The following is a 26,834-nucleotide window of genomic DNA, read 5'->3' as shown; positions in this document are numbered from 1 at the left end:
TCCTTTTCACAGGGCCACCCCTCCTCTCAGCGAAGTTCTCGCCTTGCAACTCACTCTGCGAACCCTCTGTGGACTGAGTCCCCCACTAACACACACACACACACACACACACATACACTCACCCTTACAGACACCATCTCCTCACCTCCTCTTACCTCTACTCTCCCCCCCATCTCATTTTCCAACCTCCCGCCTCCACTCACTTATTCGTTGCTTCAGCCTTAATCTCTTCCACATCTTGCCTGGGAGAGTTATTTCTGGCTCCTCTGTTCCTGATGTTTGCATTATCAGGAATACATTTCATGTCAATTTATTCATTGGTTAAATACCGCAAGAGAGTCGCTCTTTGCAGCTGAAAAGAATGCCTGTCCCTCAGAAGAAGGTCTGTCCTCTCAACATTTTGTGTGGCAGCTTTTTTCCATTTGGATGTGAGCTTACAAAAACAACGACGGAGGGGGGGGGGGGAGAATTAAAGAAATGATTGTTTTGTGCAGTAAGCTCACCTAAAAAGACATTACAGACCACAAAGAACACATATAACTGGTGATAAATTGTGCTATTATCCATATACGCCTGCTAAGAGCTCCAGTGAGTCAAATGTGAGAGCCTGAACTGCACTTTCTCATTATTAGGCGGCACACACATGTAATGTGCCTTTATGAAAACCCTCAATTCCAAGTGGAGCCACAGTCAGAGGGTACTGGGAAAGGGAGCTCAGAGGACTTTGTCAATGCCTAGTTAGCATTGACATTGATACTTACAGACTGGGAAAGAACAGTGCTGAGGGAGCACAAACTAGCCACACAACGATGAGCTCATGCCAGGACTATGCAAGCAGAAGGCCACAGGAGCCATGGAAATATTTGGACATCTTTTTTGCTCTCCCACTTGTCTATAGTACAACCCAGTGCATCATCTTTTGTGGTTGAGAGACATGTTTTCAAGTGGCCAGAGGCAGAACCTTAAAAGGTTGGTCTTGCAATTTTTTATTGTGTGACTGCATTTCAGCCACTCAGCAGGAGCAAATTGCAACCACATCCCCGACACCGCAGATTCTTCTTCATTAATTCTCCATCCGTGCCATGTAGTCTATCACTGCTGTAGCATTGATTCATGCGCAGTGGTCCATAATAACACGGCCCCTGTAATGGCCTGTTTTCAGGCAGACAGAAATGGTCACTGTGAGTATCCTGCAGCAGTGTTGTGTGTGGTGAAACTGCTTGTGGAAACATGAGGAAAATCTCATGTAATTGCTTTTTCTTTAACATGAGCACATGGGGTCTGGGTCTCTCTCTCTCTCTTTTTTTGACAGTCAAGCAGCTTACAGAGTTCACAGAGGTGTCATAAAATCGTTCATTTGGATTAGGTTTTATCCCTGAAGGGGTGAACTCGTGTCTTCTAATGAACAAGTGAATTCTCTTCTTTTTTTTACTCTCCATATGCAGGAAGTAAAAACACAAAGGAAACTATTTTTGCCATATCAAAGATTATAATCAGCAGACTGATGACCAGTACATTAAACAATGTTTGTGTAATGTCCTGTATATTTAGCTAATGTTTGCTTTCTAGCAGGTCAAGTCCCAAGAGGGGGATAAGGAGGCATAGGCCCCGCTGTTTAGGCTTTATGCATCTTTAGAAAACTATTGAGAACGACATTGGATGAGACACGTGATGATAGGTAATTGGTCACAATATTTACAACAATATTCAATTCCCTACTACATTTATGTTTTTTTAGCAGGTTGCCTATGTCCCCAGTGTGTGTGTATTCAACTTTATAACACTAGTCTAAAATTACATAGCTTTTGTGGGCCTATTATTTTTGTGTGGACAAATCTATTAATTCTACATCATGCAGGGCAAGTTCTGCTTTCTAGCCACAACAGATTCTTGTGGTTACAGATAATCTGTTTTCATTATTCAGTAGCTTAGTAGCAACGAAGCAGTATTCAGACCAATATTTAGGATTAGGATTATTTCACGAAAAGCATTGATGCAATTATGGGTCCTCACTGACCCAGTTATGAAAAGAAGTATTCTGACATATTGTCATCCATCCAGCTATGATCTATACTATGCATGTATACCTCTGCTCTTAGAATGCATTCAGGTGTTTTATGAAACAAGGTTATTGTTGGGTACACAGGACACCTGCAACAGCCTGCATACCGTTGTTGTAATGACTTTTTTGTTGTTGCTATACCGTCTTTTATCATTCTGAACCACTCTTCTCTGACCTCTGACATCATTTTGGCATTCCTCGCTCACAGAACTGCTGCTTACTGGATATCTTGTCTTTTTTGGAACATTCTTTGCAAATTCTAGAGATGGTTGTGTGTAGATCATCAGTTTCTCAAATACTCAGACCAGCCGTCTGGCAACTACTTAACAGAAAACCCCCTTTTTCTCCCCAATTCCGATGAATAGTTTGAACTCCACCAGGTCGTCTAAATGCACCGAGTTGCAGCCACGTTATTGTCTGTTTAGAGCAGTTAAACAGGTGTACCTTGAGTGGCCTGTGAATGCATGTTTCTAAACTGCTTCTAAAGTTAGAGTGGAGATAAACTGCACATTCTGCATGTGCAAAACAAATCACACAGCCTCTGAAGACGAAAGACAAAAAGGTTATTGTCATTCCTGTCACATGGGCGACACACTGTAGGTGAGAGGATGATAAAGTCTATCCTCAGGGGGAAAATGTGGGGGAGGAGGGGTCACAGGGGAACGCTCTCAGAGACACTCGGTCGACCCAGCTTCTGCACACAGCTCCGGGATTCCCTCCTCTTCCTTCCCAGTATTGTCTCACATCCTGCAGGGCCCGGCTCTCCTCTGTCCTCTCCTCTGCAGCCACCGCTGCCACAATAGCGTCGGCGGGCACTGGGCACTGAGGGGTGACCAGAGGGACACCAGCAGTCAGCCTGACAGGATGTGACACACTTCTCTCGACAATTAATGAGTACAAAAGGAACGGCTGACACGACATGGCACTTCAGGCCTTAATGGCTCGCTGAGTGGCGTCTTCACACCAAGCCTTCACACTCTGGAACTAAAATGGCCGATGGTGGGGACATGGAAAACACTTGCAATAATTGGTCGCTTATTCAATGAAGGAATGATGAAAAACACACCCTTCATGCTGTGCATTCCTTGCACACTGTCTGTACCGTTGAGGGCATTTATTGACATTTTATTTGTGTAACTCTCTACACGTCAAGGGCAAATAATGTATTTGTTTGACTCCACTACATCAAGCCCATTTGACTGCGACGGTTCGCGGTTACTTTGCCGATTAGCAAAATATACGAGACGTTAATAAAATATGAAGCAGTTCTCTTAAACTGTGCAGCAGTATATACACTCACTATTTAATTAAAGTCTCACCTCAACTGGCTGAAAGAATACTGCAGTAATACATCAGTAATAATGATCCAATACTATGGCACTTCCAGAGGCCACTCTCTGCCTAATGAGTACTTGGGAGTGTGTTTGATGACACTTTCACCACAGATCATGACTAAATGGAGCCATGAGGGGAATTACATTTCATTGACATGACAGAGTCGTGTCAAAGACAAAAATTAAACATTTGCCTGTGCTTATTTCAAAGCAAAGATTAGTTAAGTTTGTCATTAATCAGAAAAGCATCCAGAGAGATTAAAAACATTCAGCACACTAGTATTGATATCTTTCCCCAGTGACTTCTCTGGCCTTCGTAAATGAGCAGAAGAGCTGAACGTCTCCCTCCTCTGGCATTTACTGCTTGTGAACAGCAGCTTCACCGATATTAATAATAATATCGCCAATGGCACCAGTGAAAGAGAGGGATTAGTGCTTATAGTGCTGGATGAGAAGTCACTGCTTGGCTGGTATACATGTGGGATTTGACTTGACTTTTCTTTAAACACAGCAAATGGGAAGCCAAAAATCTTTTTCATTTAAGAGCAATTAAGTGGATCCCAGAATCAGTGGCTCCAGCACGCCGCCGAGGTTTTTTTCTCTCCTGGTTTTATTACCCATTTCCTCTCCCTTGCGCCAGCAGAAGGAATGCTCACTTTTCTCTCACAAAGCCACATTTCCAACGCCAGAATTACACAGGGACCACCATGATTAAGTGCAAGCCAGTGCTTCCCTTAACATGTGAGACATTATAGACCCCCCCTCTTCCTCCAAACACTGGAGAAGTGTTGTGCTCAAACATTTATGTGAAGTAATTAAAAACATCCAGCAGTAATTTAATAGTTCTCACCAAGTAGAGACATGAAGTCTATACAGTTTTTTTTCACTCTATATAAATAACCTGGAATGCAGTGAGTACACACACAGGCGATTTTGACTTTTTTCTTTTTTTTTCTCTCTGCAACATTTAGTAAGAAGAACCGCTCTGTGTCACTTAAACCCAGGACGAGGCTGTGCTGTTACAAGCGCCATGCTGACTTTTAAATTCATGTCCCAGATAAAAGGATCCATACATCATACGGCGTCCGGCAGCAGACTCAAGTCAAAAGCATTCCTATAACTCCAGTCTGTCGCTTTACGAATCTTATAGTCTGTCAACATCAGTGAGCATAAAAATGAAGTCGAGCACTTGCTGCAGCAGCAGCAGCAGCAGCAGCAGCAGCCACACATCCTAATGTGGATGGCTCTGTGAAGAGCATGTCAATAGACCAGGGAGCCAGCGGTGCAACAGACATATGGTTCCAATCTGTGTGCTTTCTCACAGAGAGAGGAGCCCATTCATTTATCTCACTGTAAATACAGGAACACGGCTGTACTGTATTTATCTCAAAACTGTCTGTGTGCCTAATTGAGGTTAGTTTAAACATTTTCTTTTTTAATGACATATGAAAGAAAAAAATCTTGTTGATATAATCTGGGACATGATTTGGTCTTAAAACTAAACAAAACTTGAATTTAGGTTAATTGATTAAATAAATTTAATTGCTGATTGATTCTTCTTCTAACAATGTACTTGTGGTTTGTGTGACTATAACTGATCTGTACGTTATCAATGATAGATCAAGTTCTGTCCCTGTATATACTTATATTTGTATATAAAATTCATAAGGATGAAGGACATGAGGATCTCGAAGACCTTCATAGGATCAGAAAACCACAAGTCTGCCAAGATTGGAGCTATAACGTATACCAACATGGGAACATGTTTATTTACGTTCAGTTACTGCAAGAAGTTCATGTTACCGTATATAGAGGGGGTCTCAAACCCCCGGCCCCTCAGTCCATGTCCTGTGGCCTGACATTTACTATCAAGTTAGAATGAAAACTGGCCCAAACAACATTTTTATAATAATAATCAGACTGTTAAATGTATTAAATTAATGATTGTTTTGATTCTATTTTATATGTTGGTCTGTTTTTTTGTTACAAATTCATTGTGCATTGTCATCATGTTCATTTTTGTGAACTATAATTATATCAAAACAAACACTTTTATTTTGACTAGTAAAAGTCATTGTTTTACACTAGTGTGGAAAATCATCCCGATTACTTTTAGCTTGTAACATCATGATGGATTATCAAAATATACATTTTAATCACTGAACAGTTCATTCTTTCCCAAACTATCTGACTATTTCCACTTTGACCAGCTCCCTCCTGGCAGAAGTTCACTGTTGAGTTTGAGGCCTCTGGTTTACAGGCTGCTAAATTACATCTGACTGATTTAGATTTTGGATTAGGTTGAGGAATATTTCATTTTGTAAACTGAATAAATATATGGATAGGAACTCATGAACTGAAACATAAATACACAGATAGTTTTGTTACTGGCATCATACTACACAGAGGCAGTTCACATGAAATAGGCCAAAATCTGCACAGTCTAGTTCTACTTGTTGTCATAGTTATAGTTTATAATAGTGGTTGATTTAGTTGTTTGACGTCTAAACTTTTTTGTGGACCATGATGTTGGGTTGACATTAGTTTGCGGTCATCCTGTCCACTGGACCACTATCTTTATAACAAAGACCATGGTTGAAATAGGCTTGTAATATTTTCATCACATAAAAAAAAGATTCAGAAAATGAAACCATAGTTGCATCCTCTTCTCAAAATGGAAGTTATGCTAAGGACTTGGAGAATGGGAACAAATGGAGTTTCTCAGGAAGACACACAAGTTCTCCCCGCTTGGCGACCATAAAGAAGACAAAGCCTTTTACAGTACCAACAGACGCGTGGCATGGCCTTTTGGCCTCTCGGGGGCAAAAGGTGAGAGTCTGGGAGCAGAAGCCTGGTTCCAGCAGTCTGCCGGCAGTCCAGACGTATGTCCCCCTCGCCACATTCCTTCCCTTCTAAGATTCCTCTCTCTGGCTTTCTGTCCACATTTGTCTCCAACCTAAAGCAATATTACTCGTATACAAAAAAACACATAGAAATAGACTGGGTAGTATGTGATAGAGTGGTATAAGCTCTGCCACTTTTCAGCTTTTTATTTCATTTTTGATGCAGGTGCCTGAGTTTGAGACTCATAAGGAGCTGCACGTTAAACGTACAGTGTCTACAGTTTAAGAAGTTAGTTGCAGCTGAATATCCCTCACCTCACTCTTCCCTTCCAAGTGTGCGGGAGAATCTATGTAGCCTTAAGTTAGCATCAAAACTCCAAAGGATGTCCAGTTTGTCCACTGTTGTAAAACATCCAAGCCTCCATGGAGTGGACCCAACTCTTGATATAAATATTAACGGTTCACTCTATGCTCATGGAAAAACAACACTTCATACAATCAGGTGATTTTATCCTCAATTTCTGCCAAATGAAAGCAATTTAACCTAAATGTTATGCACTGGGCCTTTAAATATTCAAGTGACGATTTCCTACGTCAATTCAAATGAGATTTTAAAAAAGTGTAGTCGTCATGAGCAGAGAGGTTCAGAGCAGACAACTCAGCAGGTGCATGTGGTAAATAACACAATACGACCTGGAAGGATGTCCTTGCTGTGCGTCGAGTGAACTGGATGCAACACAAACCAAATCTGATTTCATATTCATGACATCCTAACAGAGTTGGAGAGGGACGGAAATACGCAGAATAAGAAAGAATGAGAAAGTGTGGCAGATAGAAGACTGGCCCATTCACTAACTGTCACACATGTACAAAGTGGAACCGTGTCACGCTCAAAGTGAAGACGATCGAGGTCATCGCCAAGGCAGCGCCACACACTGACTCATCTCACACCCACACGCTGAAATTCATCGAAGGAAATCTACCACAGATCCAACAACTCCACAGTGCTCACTTGACATCTATAAATGTGCACACAACCTCAGTGTCTCGGTGAGGACACACGGGGACACCAGCTGAACAGAGGACTACTAAACAGACAGGGCTGTAGCTCCCTGCAGCTGACTGCCAAACACACGTCACTCTCCTGAAGCAATAATGACAGCAAGCACCAACACAAGAGCACCGGAAGCGACACAGTGGCACTGCCTTTTCAGACAAGTCATGTCCTCTAAACAGCAGCAGCCCCCCCCTCCCTCCCTTTCCACACAGCAGTGACGAGGACATTACATGAGCGTGGAGCGCCCTCTAGGGACGCAGAACTGAGTTGATTGTGCATGAGAAGCAGTAAAGCGAGTGTCAGCGCACGAACACACACAAAAGACCATGTCATGCAGCTTCAAAATTGTAAACAAAAGTATATATAAAAGTATAAGGTATATTTTCTTTGTGTGAAACATTTTACAACAGAAACATTTTAAACATTTAATTTCTAATGTACTTATTTTGTATAAACATAAGATTATTCTTTTTATTGTGTTCTTTTTTTCTAAACTATTTTATTTAATTATTTACTATTTGACTTTTGTTTAACTCTTTTTACTTCTCTTAACATTTTAATTCTTAAAAGTTTAACCTTAATTTTAACTATTTGTTATCGATTGTACTTCTTACCTCCATATCAGTCACTTTATTTTGAAATATTTGTGTACAGCACCTTGAACGTGCATTCATTTGCTCTATAAATTGAACTGTGTTGCCTTAATAAGTCAACAATAACGGTAGACCCTTTGTGGTTATTTCTGTGTTTATCAGCTGTCTTGAGAGTATTGTACATTATGTGACCCCAGTCCAAAAAGGGGGCGGCGATCATGTTTGAACACTGAACTGTCGCCATGTCACTGTGACCGTGTCACAGTTCAGGTTACAGATTGGCCAGCAGTCGTATGCATATCCCAGACCCCCAGACGACGAGTTGCTAGGACACGGGCTCTGCTGCAATGAGGTAGATACACTGCCCGAAAGGTTACACAGGTCAAATGCAGATGCCACCACAGTTCATCATGTTTTATACACCACACGTCAAACATATACAGAGTAATGGAGACGAGAATGTTTTCGAGGACTGAGGTTTGTATAGATAAACCTTCTTATAAAGAGCCAGTGGCTTTCAAACCCAAACAGCCATCATAAGGTTATACACATTATCAGATTAGTGTCACAAGCTTCTGTAAAGGGGGACAAACAAAACCACCGAGTCAAATGAACACGTCTGACACTGTTGTTTTGTTTCTGTACTGTTGGGTTTGCTCTTCAAATGTATGGACCACAGGAGGAACAGCTGTACTCCAAATAATGGAGGCATGACTTAAAAATAATGAAGCTAATATAACCCAAAAATCTGTGACACATAACTTTAAAACTGATGAAGTAACGCTGCAGTCTTCAGTGTAGTCAAGTTTAAACATTTGGTTAATTAAACTTTTCATTCATTTTAATCTGCTTGTATTAAATTGAATCCATTCTTCCCTTCAATAAACTAATGAAATGTCAAAGAGCTGAACATTAATCACAACTAAATCAAGAATCAGTGCTTATGGTCAGGAGTTAACCATCAATCAGACTGAAATGGGCTTGTTCATCTACTAAAAAAAAACATAATACAAGTGTTCAATAAATAGCACAATATGTTGCATCAAATACCTGCACTGTGGTTTTAGCCCGACTTCTCATTAAACTGGTTTCTGTGACAGACAGCATTTCTCACTCTTGGTCCTGCATGTTTTAGGTGTTTCCCTGCTCCAACACACCTGATTCAAATGGTCAGCTTGTCAGTAAGCTCTGCTGAAGCCTTATAGCGACCCATTTATTTGAATCAGGTGTGTCGGAGCAGGGAAACGCCTAAAACATGCAGGACAGTGGCTCCTCAGGACCAGGACTGAGAAACCCTGACCTACAACATGATGCATGAGTTGTGCGTTCAGTTGTCAACCTGTCAGCTAAGGCCCTGCTGTGACAACTGAAGGTGCAGCTACTGAGTCAAAGAAACTTCCAACGTCTGGGTTACTTTTGTCGCAGACAGTGATTTTTATTTCAGAAAATCACAAGTTCATACACCTGCCATTTTCACTAGAAGTTAAATGCAAGGGTTTCAGAACAGAACAGGCTTCAACGTCTGTTACATGTCAAAGAGCTGCAGAACAGAAACATATTGGTATTGTGTCAAATACAGATATATATATATTTATATTTATAAAAAAAAAAATCTTTCTCACCTCGTGACACTACTTTTAGACTACAGTCACAGTTTAATAATCAGCAATCTGCGTGGTGTTTCAATGAACCTGCTAAATTTAACTAACAACTCAAAAAAAGTGGCTTCTCTTTGACTAGGTATTAGTTACAGAACATGCCTTCATTTGCACATCTCGCCATTTACTTCAGTCGGTTTAGATCAGTCAGTTTACGTCAGTGATTCAGTCGTTTGGACAAAAAACTATTGGGACAACCTCAGCGTGGCATCATGCTTCTTTCTTCGAGCCCCCCTCAAAGCTGAAACCGGTCAAACATAAGAGTCATTGTCAAAGTAACATTATTAAAGGCAGATAACTGTGGACCCTACAGTGTTTAACTGCAGGGGCATCATTTTAAATGAGCTATGCAATACGAAAGTCCAATCTTGCTCTTGCAGATGATATTGTTGATGTGCGAAGTGAACCTCTTGATGATTTTACACAATATTTCTAAGAGAGTAAGGTTTAAGACAGAGGGTCGACACAATCCATGATGATTAAGTGCTGTAGTTTAGTCCTTCTGGTGGCTGTGAAAGCTTGAAATTTTCTTTGGACATCATAAGACGCCTTAAATCTTGAAGAACAATTTTAATGCTATAAGAATTCTGCCATTTTGCTAATACTGGTATGTTACGTGACTCCACCTGTGAGACAAGACGAGAAGAAAACAGAGTCACCATATCAGTCATTGTGACAGGAACGCTGACAATGACATATCGCACATATCACACAACTGCGGTTCAAATCTATTTTTGAACTGGACATTCAACCTTGTCGGTTTCTGCGGTGACACTCACCATCCCGTTGCAAGTATTTATCCCATTCATGCTAATTTTTGTAACAAATTTAACCGTCGGGGCCGTCTCTGGGTATTTAGGTCCACATTCCACTTTCAGACTGTATATCCTGTTCTCGTAATTGGTCTGAAAACACAAGTAGAGAATCAGAAAAACACGTTTAATTCAGTATCTGCTCATCTACAGACAGAATTCTATGAAAGTTATTTCTGCTTACTCTTGCTGGTCCAATGATCATGCCTGTCCATCGTGTGAGAGTCATGTCATCGTCATCCTCCAGGCCCCAGCTGACTGTGCCATCACCATCGCCCTTTTGCCCTTCCTCAAGCTCTTCCAACAAGCGAAAATTGCGTGGAACTTTAACTCCTAAAATGAGAACCATTGATCACTTAAATGGCTTTTTAGTATTTGAAGCAAAATTACCTAAAAAAAAAGGAAAACGTTCTGAAATTTCAGTTTTGGAACACTTCTAAAGCCTTTGTGTTGCACTCAATTCAGTGTTTTGTCCTTTCTATAAATCTAGTTCTCAGAGATATTTTGGCTGTCTGGGGTGCGCTGCTCTATTAGTGGTTATGTTACAGGCTCTGGTGACACTTTTACACTGGCATGGATCCTTCACAGTTCTGATTCCTGAACCAAAATTGGAACCAGCCATACTTTCTGTATGCTTCTTCAGTTTGTGTGTATTTAAGTGAATTCATTCTCTTCTCTGCCAGTGAAATGTTCCAACTCCTGGCACCACCCCAAATACATTGATTCACCCCAAAGCTTATGTTATGATTTGTTTGAAGCATGAAACATTATCAACTTTCAAGGTCGATTTTGCTCACTTTCCTGCTACAAACTCCAAAGAGAAATATTTAAAAGTTCCTCAGCAAATATCTGACACAGAATATATGTAGCAAGAACAGAGGATTCTTTCAAAGACTCCTCCATGAGGGTCGTGTCCATACAGATGAGCCGACAACACTACAGTCTGCTAATCTTTCTGAAGGTTTCTGCAGTCAAATGGAGTTTATGATTTTCTTTCAAATGGAGCAGTTTCCTTAGAGGTCTTCTTGGGTTTTGAGGGCTTTAACTTGTCCACCACCATTTCTGTTAACTTCCATTTTAATTACATTATAAACTGGAACCATCTATCTGGGCATCAGTCATTTTAATTTTAAGAGAGACTGCTGATTAATGACACACTGTTGGCAGAGTGAGCGTATTTATAAAGCTGCAGATTGTTGAAAACAGTTTAAACTTTCATGCTTTCAGGATATCAGATCATGTTCTTCTCTCTTACATGATTATAGTGACTGTTTTGATGAGGTGTACCCAAACTTAACTGTCAGCAAATTTAAAATTCTTCAAGTGTAAAAGCAACAATTTTCTGGTTAGACTGCTGACCAGAAGTCTAAAGGCCTGATACTGTGAATCTTACTAACGTCTGTCTCTTCCATAAACAAGTTGGTATGTGCCTTCATTTAAAATAGGTTGTTGGATAGCTTGTTTTGCTACTGTTAAAAGGTCATAGATCCATTGGCTTCATGATTTGGGAATTCTGGAACAAATAAGTTTAGTGAGTCATTACAGGTGGGCTAAGTGATTGTGATGTAAATAACTGACAAGGAAAGTGAACAGGAGCAACAATTATTTTCAAAATCAATTACTTGATGTGGATCCACAAAATGTCACCACATTCTGAAAAATGATCAGTGTTTCCCAAACCTCAAAATGATGTTCCCAAATGTCTCGTTTTGTCTACAAACCAACAATTACCCCTTTCAATAAGTTCTTTGTTGTATGGAACAAGAAAACCACAAAATATTCACATTTCAGATGCTGAACTCTTGTTCAGAGCTTGTAAAACAACAACAAAAAAAAAACTGATTAATAATCAATAGCCTTAGACGTCATCTTTGTATAAGCATCTTTTTTCTTTCTTTTTTTTACATGAAACAGGACTGCAGCATAATTATCCAAGCCTTCGGGAATTGTTGGTGCTCCAACTGTGCATCCTTTCATGAAAACTGATGCAGACACACATTCATCTCTCCATTCATAGAAAACCAATGCATCCAAATGACTAGCATCATGATCCATGTAAAAAACAAACAAAAAAACAGGACTGGCTGGTACAGGAATAATGACCTGGATTAATGCACTATATACTAGTTGCAACAGTATATATCAGTGTCTCACCTACCTGCTGGAAAACTAATTTGATATATTGCTCACATGATATTCTTTCTTTCTCTGCTGCTGCTGAATGTCAGAGCTTAATGAAATTCTGCACTCTTGACAGCAGGTTGAAAACAGTCATGAGATTTGAAGCACATGGGCCCGTCCTGCTGATTTTTAACAAATGATCCAGTTGTCTTATGACCAATGTCATAACAGCTGAGTTAATAATGACATAATTCTTAACTAGTCAAAAATGTTCAGCTAATGGAAAAATGTTCATGGAAGATGATTCAAATGTAAAGACACATCTTGACAGGCACTCATGGTGGTGTAAGTGATGAACCACTTATAGCTCATCGCTGAAGGAGTGGTGGCGGCTGAGGGGACAGCACTTAAGTTAAGGCTACTGCTATTCGTAATAATGATTATGCCGTCAAATTCACAGGGAAGCAAGTAATGGGAGCATTTGAAGAAGGCCACAAGCCTGAAGCTGCCCAAAGCCATATTACCTTGCCAGTGGGGCATTAATTTAACTTTTCCAGTTTCACATAACATTAAATCAAACTCTACATCCAAAAAAAAAATCAAAATCAAATAACCCTTCAAATCATTTCAGATTATCTGGTGTGCATTTTAAAAATTTTAGTTTGACCTCTCATGCCTCAAACGCTAGAGAAAGACAGTGATTATGGATTTCGTTTAGCTCAGCACATTGTAGCATAGGCATGATCTGCGAAAAATAAAAAATCAGCAAAACTGTAGTGAAGAAAGCTAGTGATACTGGAGCTCAAAGAATGCTTAAGAGGCTGAATGTGTTGGGGAAACTGTGTCATTGAATTTCTTAGACAGATATTGCAATTGCAAATTTTTTATATATATATATATATATTTTGCTGTCACTTCATTTCTCTTCCAATTGCTATTTTTTACGCATCTTTTATTGCTTTTTTTCAGCTACCTTTTGTGCTGTCAATTTAAATTGCACATATTCCAGATCAATTCAAAAAATGAACTACTTCAATTAAAGTATATCTCATCTTGAGATATACTTTAATTGAAGTAGTTCATTTTTTGCAATATTTTTTAACACGTCACCACAAAAACATTAAATACTAAATTGTATTGCAAGGATGATAAAGATATGAAGTGTTTCCTGCATGACTGAGTTACATTTCTAATTTGCATAGAAGATGGAACAGTGAAAAATAGAATTCAATTGCAGCCTTCGTAATTAGCTAATTGCATGTTTTCAAATTGAGTTTGTTTTGAAAATAATGAATGGTTTAGCTCTAATAGTTAAGATTATCAAATAAACAGCTTAGTGTTTTCTTGTTTGAACATTCAGTTTCCTAGAAGATAAGGACATTGTGAACATTTCCTGGACTTCTTTTTAACTGTTGTTGCTTTGATAACCAAAATACTACTAATCTTAATACAGTGCACAAGGCATTTTATGACTGAGTGTTAGGAGTGGCATTTTTCATTGTTAATTAACACCGAGCTAATAAAAACTATAACAAAGCTTTAAAATGTGAATTTTACATGAACCAAAACAGGTTGGATTCCCTGCCTAACACAGCCTATGTAATAACGGTCTACTACTACTACTTCATAGGGATCAGCTGTGTAATATTGTCCATCTGTGCTCAAGAGTCACCAATTCCTGCGGGGTTTCAATGTTTTCCCTTTGGACCAAAACATGGCTGACTCCTGCTTTGTAATACATCAACTATTATGGGTCACCCAAAAAAAACAAATTATATTGACACATTTTCAGAAAACTTATTGAAATAACATTTAAACCAGTTAAAATCACTACTTTTTGATTTTTGAGGTTTGGGAAGCACCAATCAAGTTTTTTTCTTTCCTTCTTTAATTTTTTACATTTTCTGGCATTTACCGGACCAAATAACTACTAGATTCAGAAGATACACATTAGCTACTTCTGTTAAAATCCTTGTTTGTATTCAGTTAAGCTAAACATGTCAGTTTCAGATTCAAAGAACTGGCATTTTACTATTACCATTAGGGCTGAAACACAATTACGTGATTTTAAATCGTTTAATAAATTGTTTACTAGATCATCAACTATTTTGTTGATTGATTAATCGGTTTACAAAATCATTAAAACAGAGTTATTTTTGAGAACATCATTTCCAGGTTTGAAAGACACTTCACACATCGTTAGTTGCGGCCCTAATTACCATTATAAAAATAAAAAATAAAGAAACATCATACTATTGTACATGACTAAAAAATAAAAGATGGATTTTGATTACATTTTTTGGACATGCAGGTTAGACCCATGACAGTGTGGTAAAAGGGTCATCAGCAGAGTCTAGTACTCTCAGTCCTATCTCTAGTTATTACAGTGAACTGCAAAGAAAAAGCACACAATGTACACATTGGAACTTCCATCAGAATGATGCATACGGTGCAAGTTAAATTCAATTACACACTGACATGCGCAACATTTGCAGAGCCATTGCTGTTTTTATTTCCTGGTCCTACTTTCACTTCATGTTATCTGTGACACTGAACCATGCTAGGTTAAAAATGAATCAGCAGCAGTTCGTAACCAGCTCGCCCTGAGATTCGATTGTGGTTAAAAAAAAACACTTCCCGTTTTTGACCGTGCAGTTACATCCTCTGACGTACATTGTTAACGCACACGGACCAAAATATATATTTCAATGTTCTTTCTATGATTTTGAGATAACAACGCTTCCCGTGGAGCAGTTAGACTGACACGAGCTCTCTGACTATTTGCTGAGCAAAGCATGGCAACTACATTACTCTCGCTGTAACATTATAGCAGTCGAGTGTGTTCCTCCGTCCCCCACCCAACAATATCAAACACCTGCCTCGGACAAAGACGACGACTTCTCACACGCATGTCTCTAAAATTTCGAGAGACAACACTCCGCTGCGTTTAGAAAATACCGTTAGCAAGTTGGTTGCTAATGAGAGCAGCGGGCTCTAATGCTATCGAGACGATTTCACCACGATCATGCTGGTCACCGCAGAGAAGCCATTTTACCGTTATTTTTTTATTATCAATATGTTAGTTTAAGTGGAAGCAAAAATACGATTCGAACAGATTACACTATTATTTAGATTATTTAGAGTAAATATACGGGGCTGCAGTGGGATCGACAGTCGCTGTCGCGCCGCACTGGAATATTCTAGCAACTAGCTTATTTGCTTTCGCAGCAAATAGAGCTATCACCGCATTCAGTAGTATACAATTGATATTATTAAACGGCTGATTATAGGTTCACGTCGCTTTGAGTTGGCTACGTGGTTAGCTTTAAAACACAAAGATGAATGTGACGTTAACAGCGCAGATGTCATTGTGCACACACTGAGGTATTTCAGCTAGCTCACAAAGACAAGCTAGCAGTCACAACGCCTTAGCCAACAACACGCTCCCTGTGATCATCGCCACTGTAGCGAAAGCACGTATTTGCGACAAATTAAAGAACTCCGAGCAATTGTGCGAACGCGTTGGGTTTGGTTAACGAGCACCCTCGTCGGTTCGGATGCGCACGAGGCCTCGGCTTCGCCCGCGCTCCGTTATTCAGTACATGTTAGTTTGAAGGCACACAAACCTGAGGAGGCCGCCATCTTCTTCTTCAGTCAAGTCCAGAAGAAGCACACACACGGGTGTGACGTCACAGCCGTGGATACCAAGCGGTGGATCACTGCACTGCGAGCTGCCCGCTGCTGCACTCCACACCCTTAATTAATAATTGCAAAAAGATATTTTGTGAATTTTTGCGAAATCGAGTTGCCTCCACAGAAAGTGCCAGTCCTCTGACTTTAATCTCAGAATTCTAACTTCCACCTAAGAACCCTGACTTTTGTTTCCCTCAGAATTCTGACTTTAATCTCAGAATTATAGCATTTTTATTGTTTCCCAAAAACGTTTAATTTGGCACTAGTCCTCTTCAATGCTAGTTTCTTCCTTCGCAATTTGCAAATATAGTTTTATCAAAAGATAAGTTGTACATTTTCATTATTTGTTTAATCCCTTAATTTGCAACGTTTCTCAGGGAATTTTGTTTTGCTTGTTTTGTCTGCCTCTTCTCGAGATGCCCCAATTAAGAAATTATTAGATTTTGGTGGTGATATATTTATTTTTGTTGGACATTTTCATTTTCATTAACAATTATATGATGTTATAGTAATCTCTGTTACTGTGTAGTTAAATTCTGGATTATGAGCATTCTTGCTTTTGCAGAAAGAAGACCTGGGTGTGTATGTGTGTGGTGGATTTCTCCAGGTTCTGCAGTTTCCTCCCACAGTCCAAAAACATGCAGATTTGGGGATTAGACTAATTGGACACTCTACATTGACCATAGGTGAGAGTGAATGACTGTAACCCTGCGATAGACTGGTGACATGTCCCCCTGCGTGACCCTCAAGTGGAGGATGAAGCAGTCGATGATGATAAATGAGGATCTATACAGGAAGCATGCGATTGTCTCCATAAATAATACATTAAAAGGACCTTCGTGAACACAACACTTGCAGAATAGGCCTTGAAGATTTGGCAACATCCAAAGGCACTGAATGAAAGACTGAGAACAGTCGTGTTTGTGAAAGCACCACATTGCTTCATTTCCACCAAGACTGCCGTTCCCCTAAATCCTCACCACCAACATCTACATTTTTTTGAATCCTTCAGCCATAACCTACATTCCCAGAATTTTTTTTCAAAATCAGTCGCTTATTGAAAACGAGAAGACAAACTTAGCCAAAAAAAAAACCTGACCTCCTTGAAAGAGGTAAACAAAGACCCTGGTGCACATCATAAGATGTGCTATCAAGTGAAAACATTAAATGATACACATAACCTGATTTAAAGTCACCCACACATAAAAATAACAACTTACCAAGCTTGAGTGAGCAACATTTTATTTTCTCTCTATTAACAAATGGCCAATGCAAGCTACAAGGACATTTCTAATCTGGTCATAGAAATATGGTACAAAAACAAAGACTTTCTATAACACAACAAAAACAACTTATTTAGATAACAAGAGCTTTTTACCTTCACAGAGAACTTCACATGAAGAGCATTCATTTGAAAACAGACAAACAATCACCTCAGTTAACAGCAAGGCAAACTTACATTTTCCACCTTTTTTTCCCCCAATCAAACCAACATTCAAGTTTGAATGAGTCATCTGGTGGTAACTGAATCATCCAGGATGTTTAAATGTCTTATAAACCCAGAAAACATTTGGTGGTTCAATAATACTTTTTTTTTTTCTTTTTACAGCAAAGCAGAACAACAAAAAAAAGATTTTTAAAATTAAAGACTGTACATAATTGCAGGGTGTGGCTTTAGGCAAGGAGACGAACAGTCTTTCCAGTAACTGTCAAGTAATCGTCGTCAGCTAAGGCTCGGAGCGCCTCATCAAACAGCTCCTTAGTGATTGCCTGAAAGTGACGTGACGGAGAAGAAGACGTTAGAGGAAGTGGTGACGTTGATGGAAACATGCAAAAAAAAAAAAAACATCTGCTCAAAAGTTCAAGTACTTTCACAGCTTTTTTTTTTGTTAAGACTAAATTAAATTTTATCCCCAACATTGCACAGCAGTTGTGGTAAATTCATTTTGTCATTGTTTAGTCACGTATTTTGCATTACTATAGAAAAACATTTAACAACTCTGCTTTTGCCTGGCAAAACTTGTCATTATTTCTCTTCATGCTAAATAAATACTCACAGTTTCAGACTGTCCTCTGAGATCATTGAGGAGCTGCTGGTACTTCATAGCAGGAGTCTTTCCCTTGGCCTGGATCAGTTTCTTCAAGGCTTGGGCGACGTCCTCTTTACGCTTGCGGGCAGTAGCACTCATACCTGTGAACGGAAATCAACACACTGACTGACATGCACTGCTTCCATTTGTAGATCCAGCCAGACCTGACAACATGAGTTGAATAATCTATAGACAAAAAAAATCTATCGAAGTAATCATTCAAGTGATTGTGTAAACACAACTAGCAGCCCTTTAGTGGTTTTTAACGTCTCCAGTGTCAGAGTTGTTTTCCTAGACTTCCATAGACTATATAATGAGCGGACTTAGTATTCTGGTTCTGTTCTGTAACCTTGAGATTTGCAATTTGACGGAGCTCTATGACAGCTTTTCACCAAGAAATTCTGGCATCACCTACAACCAGGCTCCTATTGGACAATGCAGCTGTCAATCACACCAATGTCCTTTCATATTTGCTGTACATCTAAATTTTATCTAAATGGGAATTTACAAAATTGACATCACATGCAGACCTAAAACTATTGATTGAGACCATTAACTCCTCTGGAAAATTCCCACTCAAACCGAGTTTGCCAGGAGTGGAATTGCGCCCTGGTGGCTCATTGCTACTTCCGTCCAGCTTCATGGGCTTCACTTTTCAAAGCTTTGTATATAATGTATACCTGTACCACAATAAATGCATTATATTGTTCTTGCTTGAACGTTCAAGACAGATTTCTTTGTCACCTACTTAATATATCAAATAAATGATCAGTTGCAGACTTGATTACAACAAGCAATGAAAGCTACTAATATTTTTCAAGCACACAATGAAAAACTAGTTGGGTTTATTTTCCCCCCACAGAGGTAGGCCCTTTGCCTGATATACATACCTGTTGTGAGGATTGAGATGTCAACAAAACCTGTCCTGGGGTCTGTTGCAGACTGTTTGAGGGCCTCGCGGTGAAGCCTCTTGGCCTCTTCGACATCAATGGTCTCCACCTTCTCAGAGAAGCGCACTTTGGCGTGGGCCTCCGCCAGACGAATCAGGGACTCCAGCTGCCTGGGGTAGGCTGACACCATGCCTCTACCACTGCCTATCTTCCTCATGTCCACATAAGCCTGCGTACCAACACGCGAGAGGTCAGCAATGTTTGACATAATGTTTATCAAGTGCGGGAAAGGAGGAGAACTAACAAACCTCAATGAGGGCCTGGCCTGCTTCCTCACTCAGTCTTGGATTAATGTATGTTCGTGCATATGCGATGTAGTCCCTCAACACTGCCATGTCGAGGAACTCCTCCTCCATCTGCTCCTCACTCTGGTAGTACAGGGACACCAGGTGGTGGGCCAGCCTGCGGTCATAAGCCTCATCTTGGGGATCCAGCATCAAGAAAATGAGATCAAACCTGGTGGAGCACAAGGTTAAAGGTCATGAAAATTGGGAGAGCAGGTCGACATTAGGATGTCCAACAAGTAATAACTTTAGAGCCCCATTAGTGTTAGCTGTGGTATGACAATAGTGTAAATGAAAATCGATGTGGTCTTCCGGTTTAGTTTGCCACCTGAGACCAGCCTGGAATTAACCCATTGATGGCGGGAAAGCATTGCTGCATGTCTACCATTGACGCCGGGAGCTGCGTAATTCTACCATTGACGCCAAGAAAGAAGATAAGTCAATTTTCAGGGGTGTATAAAAGGGTTCCTCGCGTCATTGTTTAGAAATTTCTTCGAGCAAACATGGAGGACTTTGACAGCGAAGAGATCTCTGAAGGCAGTGATTTTAAGGAGTTTCTCAACTTCGATGACATCATTGCTGATAACTTTGAACACGCTGAACAAATCGACCGAGATTTATGGTTAAGACATAATTATGTTTGAAGACGAGATGAGTTTGAAGGTTTTGAAAGTGACGGAAGACGGAGAATTACCACCGTAATTGACAGAGTGTTTTCAACCGCACACCAGGGGTGAAAGTGGATAAACCTGCAGATGCTGTAAGTACTATCACCGTCACATGTGAAGCAGACCGTTACAGTAATTACATGCTGTTCTTGTTCTTCATACTCCATCAGGAGTAAATCAAGGCACCGACACAAGTTTATATTACTTTATTTTCTTACTGTTTTTTAATTGAAAATAGTTATTCACTTTACTTTGACATTTTTTGTATCTAAATAAACTAAATTCCCCAGGAAAGCCACAGGTGTATGCTCTCAAATACGTTTTGAATTGTGTTCCTATCTGCTACAGAGGCTGAGAAATCAGTCATTCAGCTGGCATTGAAGCTCAGGGTTTAGAGGCATTTTTCCAGGCGTTTCAGGCCTTAATGGGTTAAGAGTACATTGAATAACCACCAGGCGAACTGTCCAGGCTGTGCTCCACCTATCGCCCTATGTCAGCTGAATGGCACAGCATGTGCGCCCGCGACCCTCCAGTGGAGGATAAAGTGGTAGAAAATGGATGGATGGAATAACCACCAGGGTGTGACAGATTACAAAAAGGGAAACATTGTCTTCTGCCTCACTTGATTTATAACACGAGTAACCATGTTCTCATTCAGTAATTTCAGTTAGTAAAGTTACTTTGAGTTCAGCATTTTTTCTGGAATTGCCATTTTTCAGCAAAGATGAAGCCACATCTCTTCTGTAGATGCTACATGGTGACAGTGACAGATCTCGCTTGATGACACATTAACAAAATAGTGATTGTCCCGAGTGACCGCACTCACCTGGACAGCAGCGTGTGAGGCAGCTGGATGTTCTCAATGGTCGTCTTCTTCGGGTTCCACTGAGACTCAACGGGGTTGGCGGCGGCCAACACTGCAGTGCGGGCGTTCAGCTGACAAATGATGCCAGCCTACAGACAGAAAAATATAACAGATTGAGATTCAGCATTCACATGCTGAGGTTTCCTCCACACCTTTATAAAAAAAAAAAGAAGTGTCAAACGTACCTTGGCAATGGAGAGGGTCTGTTGCTCCATGACCTCGTGCAGCACCGAGCGCGTGCTGTCGCTCATCTTGTCAAACTCGTCGATGCAGCAGATGCCGTTGTCGCTCAGCACCAGCGCTCCAGTCTGCAGCACCAGCTGCCTGGTCTCCGGGTCCTTCATCACATAGGCGGTGAGACCCACGGCGCTGGAGCCCTTCCCCGACGTGTACTGGCCACGAGGCACCAGGTTGAACACGTACTGCAGCAGCTGGGACTTGCTGGTGCCAGGGTCTCCACAGAGCAGGATGTTCACCTCGGCACGGAAGTGACCGCGGCCGGTCTGACTGAAGTCCTTGCGGGTGCCGCCGAACAACTGCAGCAAGATCCCCTGGGAGGAAGAGAGAAAATAAAGACTTTAAGAGATGCTAATTTCTTTATAGTTTATCCTTCCTGACAGTGGAAGATATTCTGTGTGATTCTATCTCATTTGAGATTCTCATCGTTAACAGCAGCTGTTCGAGGTTGCGCAGGAAATGTGAATGTACAGCACCAAGGAACCTGAAACTTGTTCTTCCTGTGTATACCCTACATTTAATGAACCAACTGTTGGCTTTTCCTAGAAATGTATGCCTTTTGGCTTGTGTCCATTCTCACACACCTTTTTGATGTCCTCGTGCTCATAGATGCTCGGCGCGAGGGCCGAGGAGAGGCGCTCGTAGACGTCCGGCTTGCCCGCCAGTTCCTTCAGGGTCTGCACTCTGTCCTCGGTGAAGAGCTTCTGCTCGGTCTCCTCGTTCAGACCGTGGAGACGCTTCTCGTCCGTCTTGCGGAAGTGGATGGCGTCTATGTGCGTCTTGTACACGGACTTGACGTTGCTCTGGCGCGGGTTCATGCGCATGGGGACGGCTCTGTAGATGCCTGCAGGGTCATTTGAGAAGGTGTGAGGGTTTCTATTGAGTGGAAGATTTGCTGGCCTATTACAAGTCCATTTGCAGATTTATTTTGTATTATTATTTCTACAGAAGGTTATTTTTTACATTTAAAAATAATATATGCTTGAACTGTATAATGGAAAAGCAACAAAAGTGAATGGCACTAACAAATTGGAGTCATTGTTACGCAACCACACACTGTGCCTTGAGCTGCTTTCATTAGCCACAGTGAAAATTAACAAACAGCCCTTTTTATTTAAAAATAACACTATATATTTTTTTTATTTTACAGCACTCCCCTAGTTTTCTGTTATTAAGATGTCAAATACTCAATTTGGGGAAACTTGATTGGACAAAACTGTGAGAGTAAAGTTAAGAGTTGCCATCACAGCACAGATATTTAGGAGAGCTTACCGGTGATGTTTATTCTGTCTCCTGGCTGCACTTTGTCAACCAGGTCATTATGACCGTAGACAATAGTTGTGTGAGGCGTCTGACCAGCCGGCATGTCTTCTGGAGACTCCTGAATTTTGATCTGTTGCACAAGAGGACCGCACAAATAAGCCGATGTCATGACTTCGACATGTGACCAATTACCATTTGACATATTCTGACATTAGGTGTCAGCTACTGTAAGCAATCTGCCCCCATTACCAACCCCCACCAAACTCTCACCATCTGTTTGTCTGAAAAGAGTGAGCGATTGTGAATGAGCGCCAGGCTGTGGGTGGTGTTGCAGTTGCGACACACAGCCGGCTCAGCGATGCGCCCACGATCCACCTCCACACGTGTGCTGTAGGCGCACACCTGGCACTGGAAGAACGCCTCCTGCATCTCTGGGATGAGCTGAGACGTGCGGATCACCATGCCACTGATAGTGATCAGCTGATCGATGTCTGCGGAGACAACACAAGGCATCGACGAAGTGTTAGTCTGAAGCGGATACCTCACATTTTATCAAAAGGAAGAAGGTGTGAATATCTTGGCCCTAATACGTGTGTGATTTGAGTTTGCAGGCATCTGGTCACATGGAGAAGGTGAATGTATCCACACACCTTCTGGGTTCAAGCTCCTCATGTTCCTGGTTTTTAGGGCGTTGTAGGGGCGGACTTGGATCTGGAATTCCAGGATGGAGTCTGGGAAACGCTCAAAGAAAAGCTCGTTGACTGCCATGTCGAAGGTTGGGATGACTTCCTGCGGAGGAAACGGATGAGTCGATTATTGGTTACAGCGTGTCACAGAAGTCACTGAAGAACAAGTTTCATTTGAACTTTCACAACATTGACAAATGGTGCTTCAAACTTGGGATGGGAATCTTCAGGTGCCTCATGATTCGAATACGATTCATGGGTCACAATTCGACTATAAAATGATGATCGACGCACTTTCAATCAATCCTTTGAAAGTCTTTGTCTCACTCACACTGCTCATTTGCAATAAGAAACAAGAGTTTAACTCATTTCCACTATCATCTATTAAACTAAATGAAATGTGTAAACTGGAAAGTTACAACTGCATTGCAGTGAAGTGACATCTTGAATGAAAATTCACATATTTAAGACCAAATATCAACTGAATTGTCTGTTGTAGTGACGTGGAAGCGCCATTCTACCGGACCCTCTTTCACCCGTGATTTTTGTTTCGGTTTTATTGTTGAGTGTCCCGATTGCCTACTCAATAAAATAGCGCCAGTGTATCTCGGCTCCATGCTTCTTTGTTATGTGCTCCCCAAGTGTCCTATTTTACGTTATTTAACATTTAGATAATCAGAATTTGGACATTTGCGAATGCATCTAATTGCTGAATTGATGTTTTCCCCACCCCTACTTCAAACTGATGTGTGCATCATCCTGTAGATAATGCTGACTGAAAGTCATGACCCTGATAGTAAGTTCACACGACAATCACAATGCAACATTTCACATGCGCACAAGGACAAAGGTAAATTATTTTAAACTCCCTCTTTGCGTCTTTCAACCCTAAATTGCAATTCAGTGGCGAACGTTTACGAACGTCAGCACTTAAATTTCTGTTCCTTTGAACTTCAGGAAAACTGGATGAATTCCCATGACGCAACAAGAATAATGTTTGGTTTGAAATAGCGTACGTGACTTACCTGTGGGTAACTGATGAGCTGCCTGTAGAGCTCTGCATCAAATGACTGCACATGCAGGCAGCTCACATTCAGCACTGGATCACCAACAACACTGATCTGTGAGACACAAAAGGCAACATTTTGTTAAAATAATAAAATATATATATATATATATATATATATGTAAAAAAAACACAATTTTCTCTCAACTATTATTTCCTGTCAGCTCTGTCTAATTAAAGCAAGAGTCCAAAAAGTAGGTAAAATAAAGGAAATGGATATAAACCAGTGTTTTGACTGGAATCATCTTATCAGGTATTTAGGAAAGCGTAGCTCTATTCTTTGAGTTTTAGCTTTCATATGCATGCAAACTGAGAGACAAATGCATAGTTTGGAGAAAATATTTTCACAATCTCCGTTCAGTGTTTGCAGGTTTTCTGGCTTGTATCTATGCGTCTCCTCTGTTTGACATCAGCTTGGAACATCATCACATTTGTTTACATGAGGCGAGTTGTGTCACGGCATCATACGCTTCAGCAACTTTATTTACCCGCACGATGTTGAGGAATAGCTCAAGTTCACCGTCTGTCCAAACAAACCATTCTCCTTTCCTGCGGTTGCGCTATCGTCGTTTGCCGACCAAAACAAACAGAGATATTTTTGTGTCTTGTGATTGGCCCACAGGGCAATTCAATTATGGTTCCATCGCCACCACTTGACATGCTTCTGACAGCACTAAACATGGGGTTTGGGGTTTTCATTTGGACAAAGATGTTATTGAGAACGTGGTGTGTGTGAACATGATTATTTTGAGAAAGAAAATCTCTGTTATTAAGAACAGTGGACCAGGTCACAGAGCATGATGACATGAACCCTTGTGTCAGTAAACTACCTCTTCCAGCTTCTGCATGTACAGCGGCTCATTCAGGTCCAGACCTGCGTTCTCATCTTCAGTGGAGGTCGGGTCAATGAACCTCTGCAGGAACCTCTGCAAGCAAAACAGTAACAGTACAAAACGTGAAGGTCTAGTGGACTTTGTAAAAAGCTTAAATCTGTGATTATATCCTTACCTGAAACTTCTCCTTGCAGGTGCCGACATTGACATCAGTGCCCCAGATCACCAGCCTCTGGCCTGCGTTTACTTCACTGGCAACTGCTCCCTCAGCACTCGGCTGAAAAACAAACATGAACAGTTTTTGTGGTTTGTTTCTTAGACTTGTTATTTCTTTACAGTGACAGTTTGTGTTTATTTATCCTGGCTTATGCAAAAATAATGAGACTAAACATCACTATAAACAGAGAATACTTGACTGACCGGCTCAGACTGAAGGTCGACTTGTGGAGCCTTCCGCACTGATCCCAGATCAGGGCGCTGTCTCGCTGGTGTGCCGCGCACTCCACTCCGAGGAGTCCCTTCCACTCTGGAGCTGGGGGTTCCATACATGAGAGGGGAGCTCATGTCCACTTCATTGGGCGCGACTGTTTGAAAAGAGGCCACAGTATTTCCGCAAAGTGTTAACCCAGATGATCGAAATGTGCCTACACCTGTGCTGGATTAAGATAAAACAGGCAGAATTAAGATAAAGTGCAGTCTTACCTGATGGTCTTGGGCTAGAGAACAAAGATGTGTCCTGTGGTGCTGAAGGACTGAGGACGTCTGTGGCTGGAGACATGGGCATCTGCATGAGGTCTCCAGTAGAGGAGTCCTGACCTCTGCGCTTTTGAGAGGGAGGCGAGATGGGGCCCTCGCTGCTGGCTGAGGTTAGACAACGCATCAGAAGTTAAACCAAATATTAGAGAAAGACAGCCCTTACAATATTAGTCATCTCAGATAGACATAATTGTTGAAAATCAAAAGCAAAATGTTGAATTCATCTTGGGTGTAAAACAAAATAAAAACACAATGAGCTTACGTGTGGAGGGGTTAGTGTTTCTGCCGCGCTTGCGGCCACCAGGAGTCGACGTTGGAGAAGACATTGTTGCCAAAAAAACCTATAAACAGCAAATGGATTCAAATCAACTGCTGTCAGTATAATCATTTGACATTGTAATACTCTGAAAAGAATATCACGAACAATTCAGACCTTTCTGTGCCCCACCTCTCCGCTGTCCCTTATTTTTCCCCTTTCACCCTAACCGACCGAGGCAGATGCTGCTGCACATCTTTGAGTCTGATTGTGCCAGAGATTTGTTCCCGTTAAAAAGAGGTTGTTTCTCTCCAGTGATGCCAAGTTGGTGGGTTTCTCATCTCTCTCTATAATATTGTTAAGTCTCCAACTTAGTATGTAAAGTGCCTTCAGATAATGTATGCTTTGATTTACCTGAGATTAGTTTCACTTTGAAAAGTGTATTATTAATATCATTATTATGCTTTATGATGCCTTTTTTTAAAAGGCAAGGTTCAGGTCAACCTTGACTTTATAACAGATTCACAGCATTAACCGCTCTATAGTTTGCGTCAAAGATGCATGAGTTACTTAAAACCTATATTTTTACTCTTGCCTTCCACCAGTGTTGCATTTTTAGTTTATTTTAAAGTTTTAAAAAGGGTTTTAATCTCTTGACTATAGCCTTTTCTCATTTTATTCCACCCTGTGTTGTATTTTACTGTTTA

General features: G+C 40.8%; 2 protein-coding genes across 2 annotated transcripts; both read right to left on the bottom strand.

Moving 5' to 3' along the window:
- Positions 1-9,308: 9,308 nt before the first annotated feature.
- ube2v2 (ubiquitin-conjugating enzyme E2 variant 2) lies at positions 9,309-16,152 on the bottom strand. Its single transcript, XM_083889076.1, has 4 exons — positions 16,107-16,152; positions 10,544-10,692; positions 10,327-10,452; positions 9,309-10,173 (listed from the first exon to the last, which is right to left on the bottom strand). Exons 1-4 carry the CDS (start codon positions 16,120-16,122, stop codon positions 10,027-10,029), a joined length of 438 nt encoding a protein of 145 aa, XP_083745202.1. The 5' UTR covers positions 16,123-16,152; the 3' UTR covers positions 9,309-10,026.
- Positions 16,153-17,847: 1,695 nt separating this feature from the next.
- On the bottom strand, positions 17,848-26,197 carry mcm4 (minichromosome maintenance complex component 4; the record flags this gene model as incomplete). The annotated part of the gene is made up of 16 exons (XM_083889468.1): positions 17,848-17,943; positions 18,231-18,364; positions 19,154-19,382; positions 19,462-19,669; positions 20,992-21,119; positions 21,216-21,581; positions 21,852-22,111; positions 22,540-22,660; positions 22,801-23,021; positions 23,181-23,319; positions 24,242-24,337; positions 25,113-25,208; positions 25,291-25,392; positions 25,536-25,699; positions 25,818-25,976; positions 26,134-26,197. The coding sequence occupies 16 exons, from the start codon at positions 26,195-26,197 to the stop codon at positions 17,848-17,850; spliced, it is 2,583 nt and encodes an 860-aa protein (XP_083745594.1).
- Positions 26,198-26,834: the final 637 nt, after the last annotated feature.

This window comes from Microchirus variegatus (assembly GCF_963457635.1).
Source record: "Microchirus variegatus genome assembly, chromosome: 5".
Taxonomy (NCBI): domain Eukaryota; kingdom Metazoa; phylum Chordata; class Actinopteri; order Pleuronectiformes; family Soleidae; genus Microchirus; species Microchirus variegatus.
Note: the sequence above shows the minus strand (reverse complement) of the source record. Positions and strands in the feature narration are given on the sequence as shown.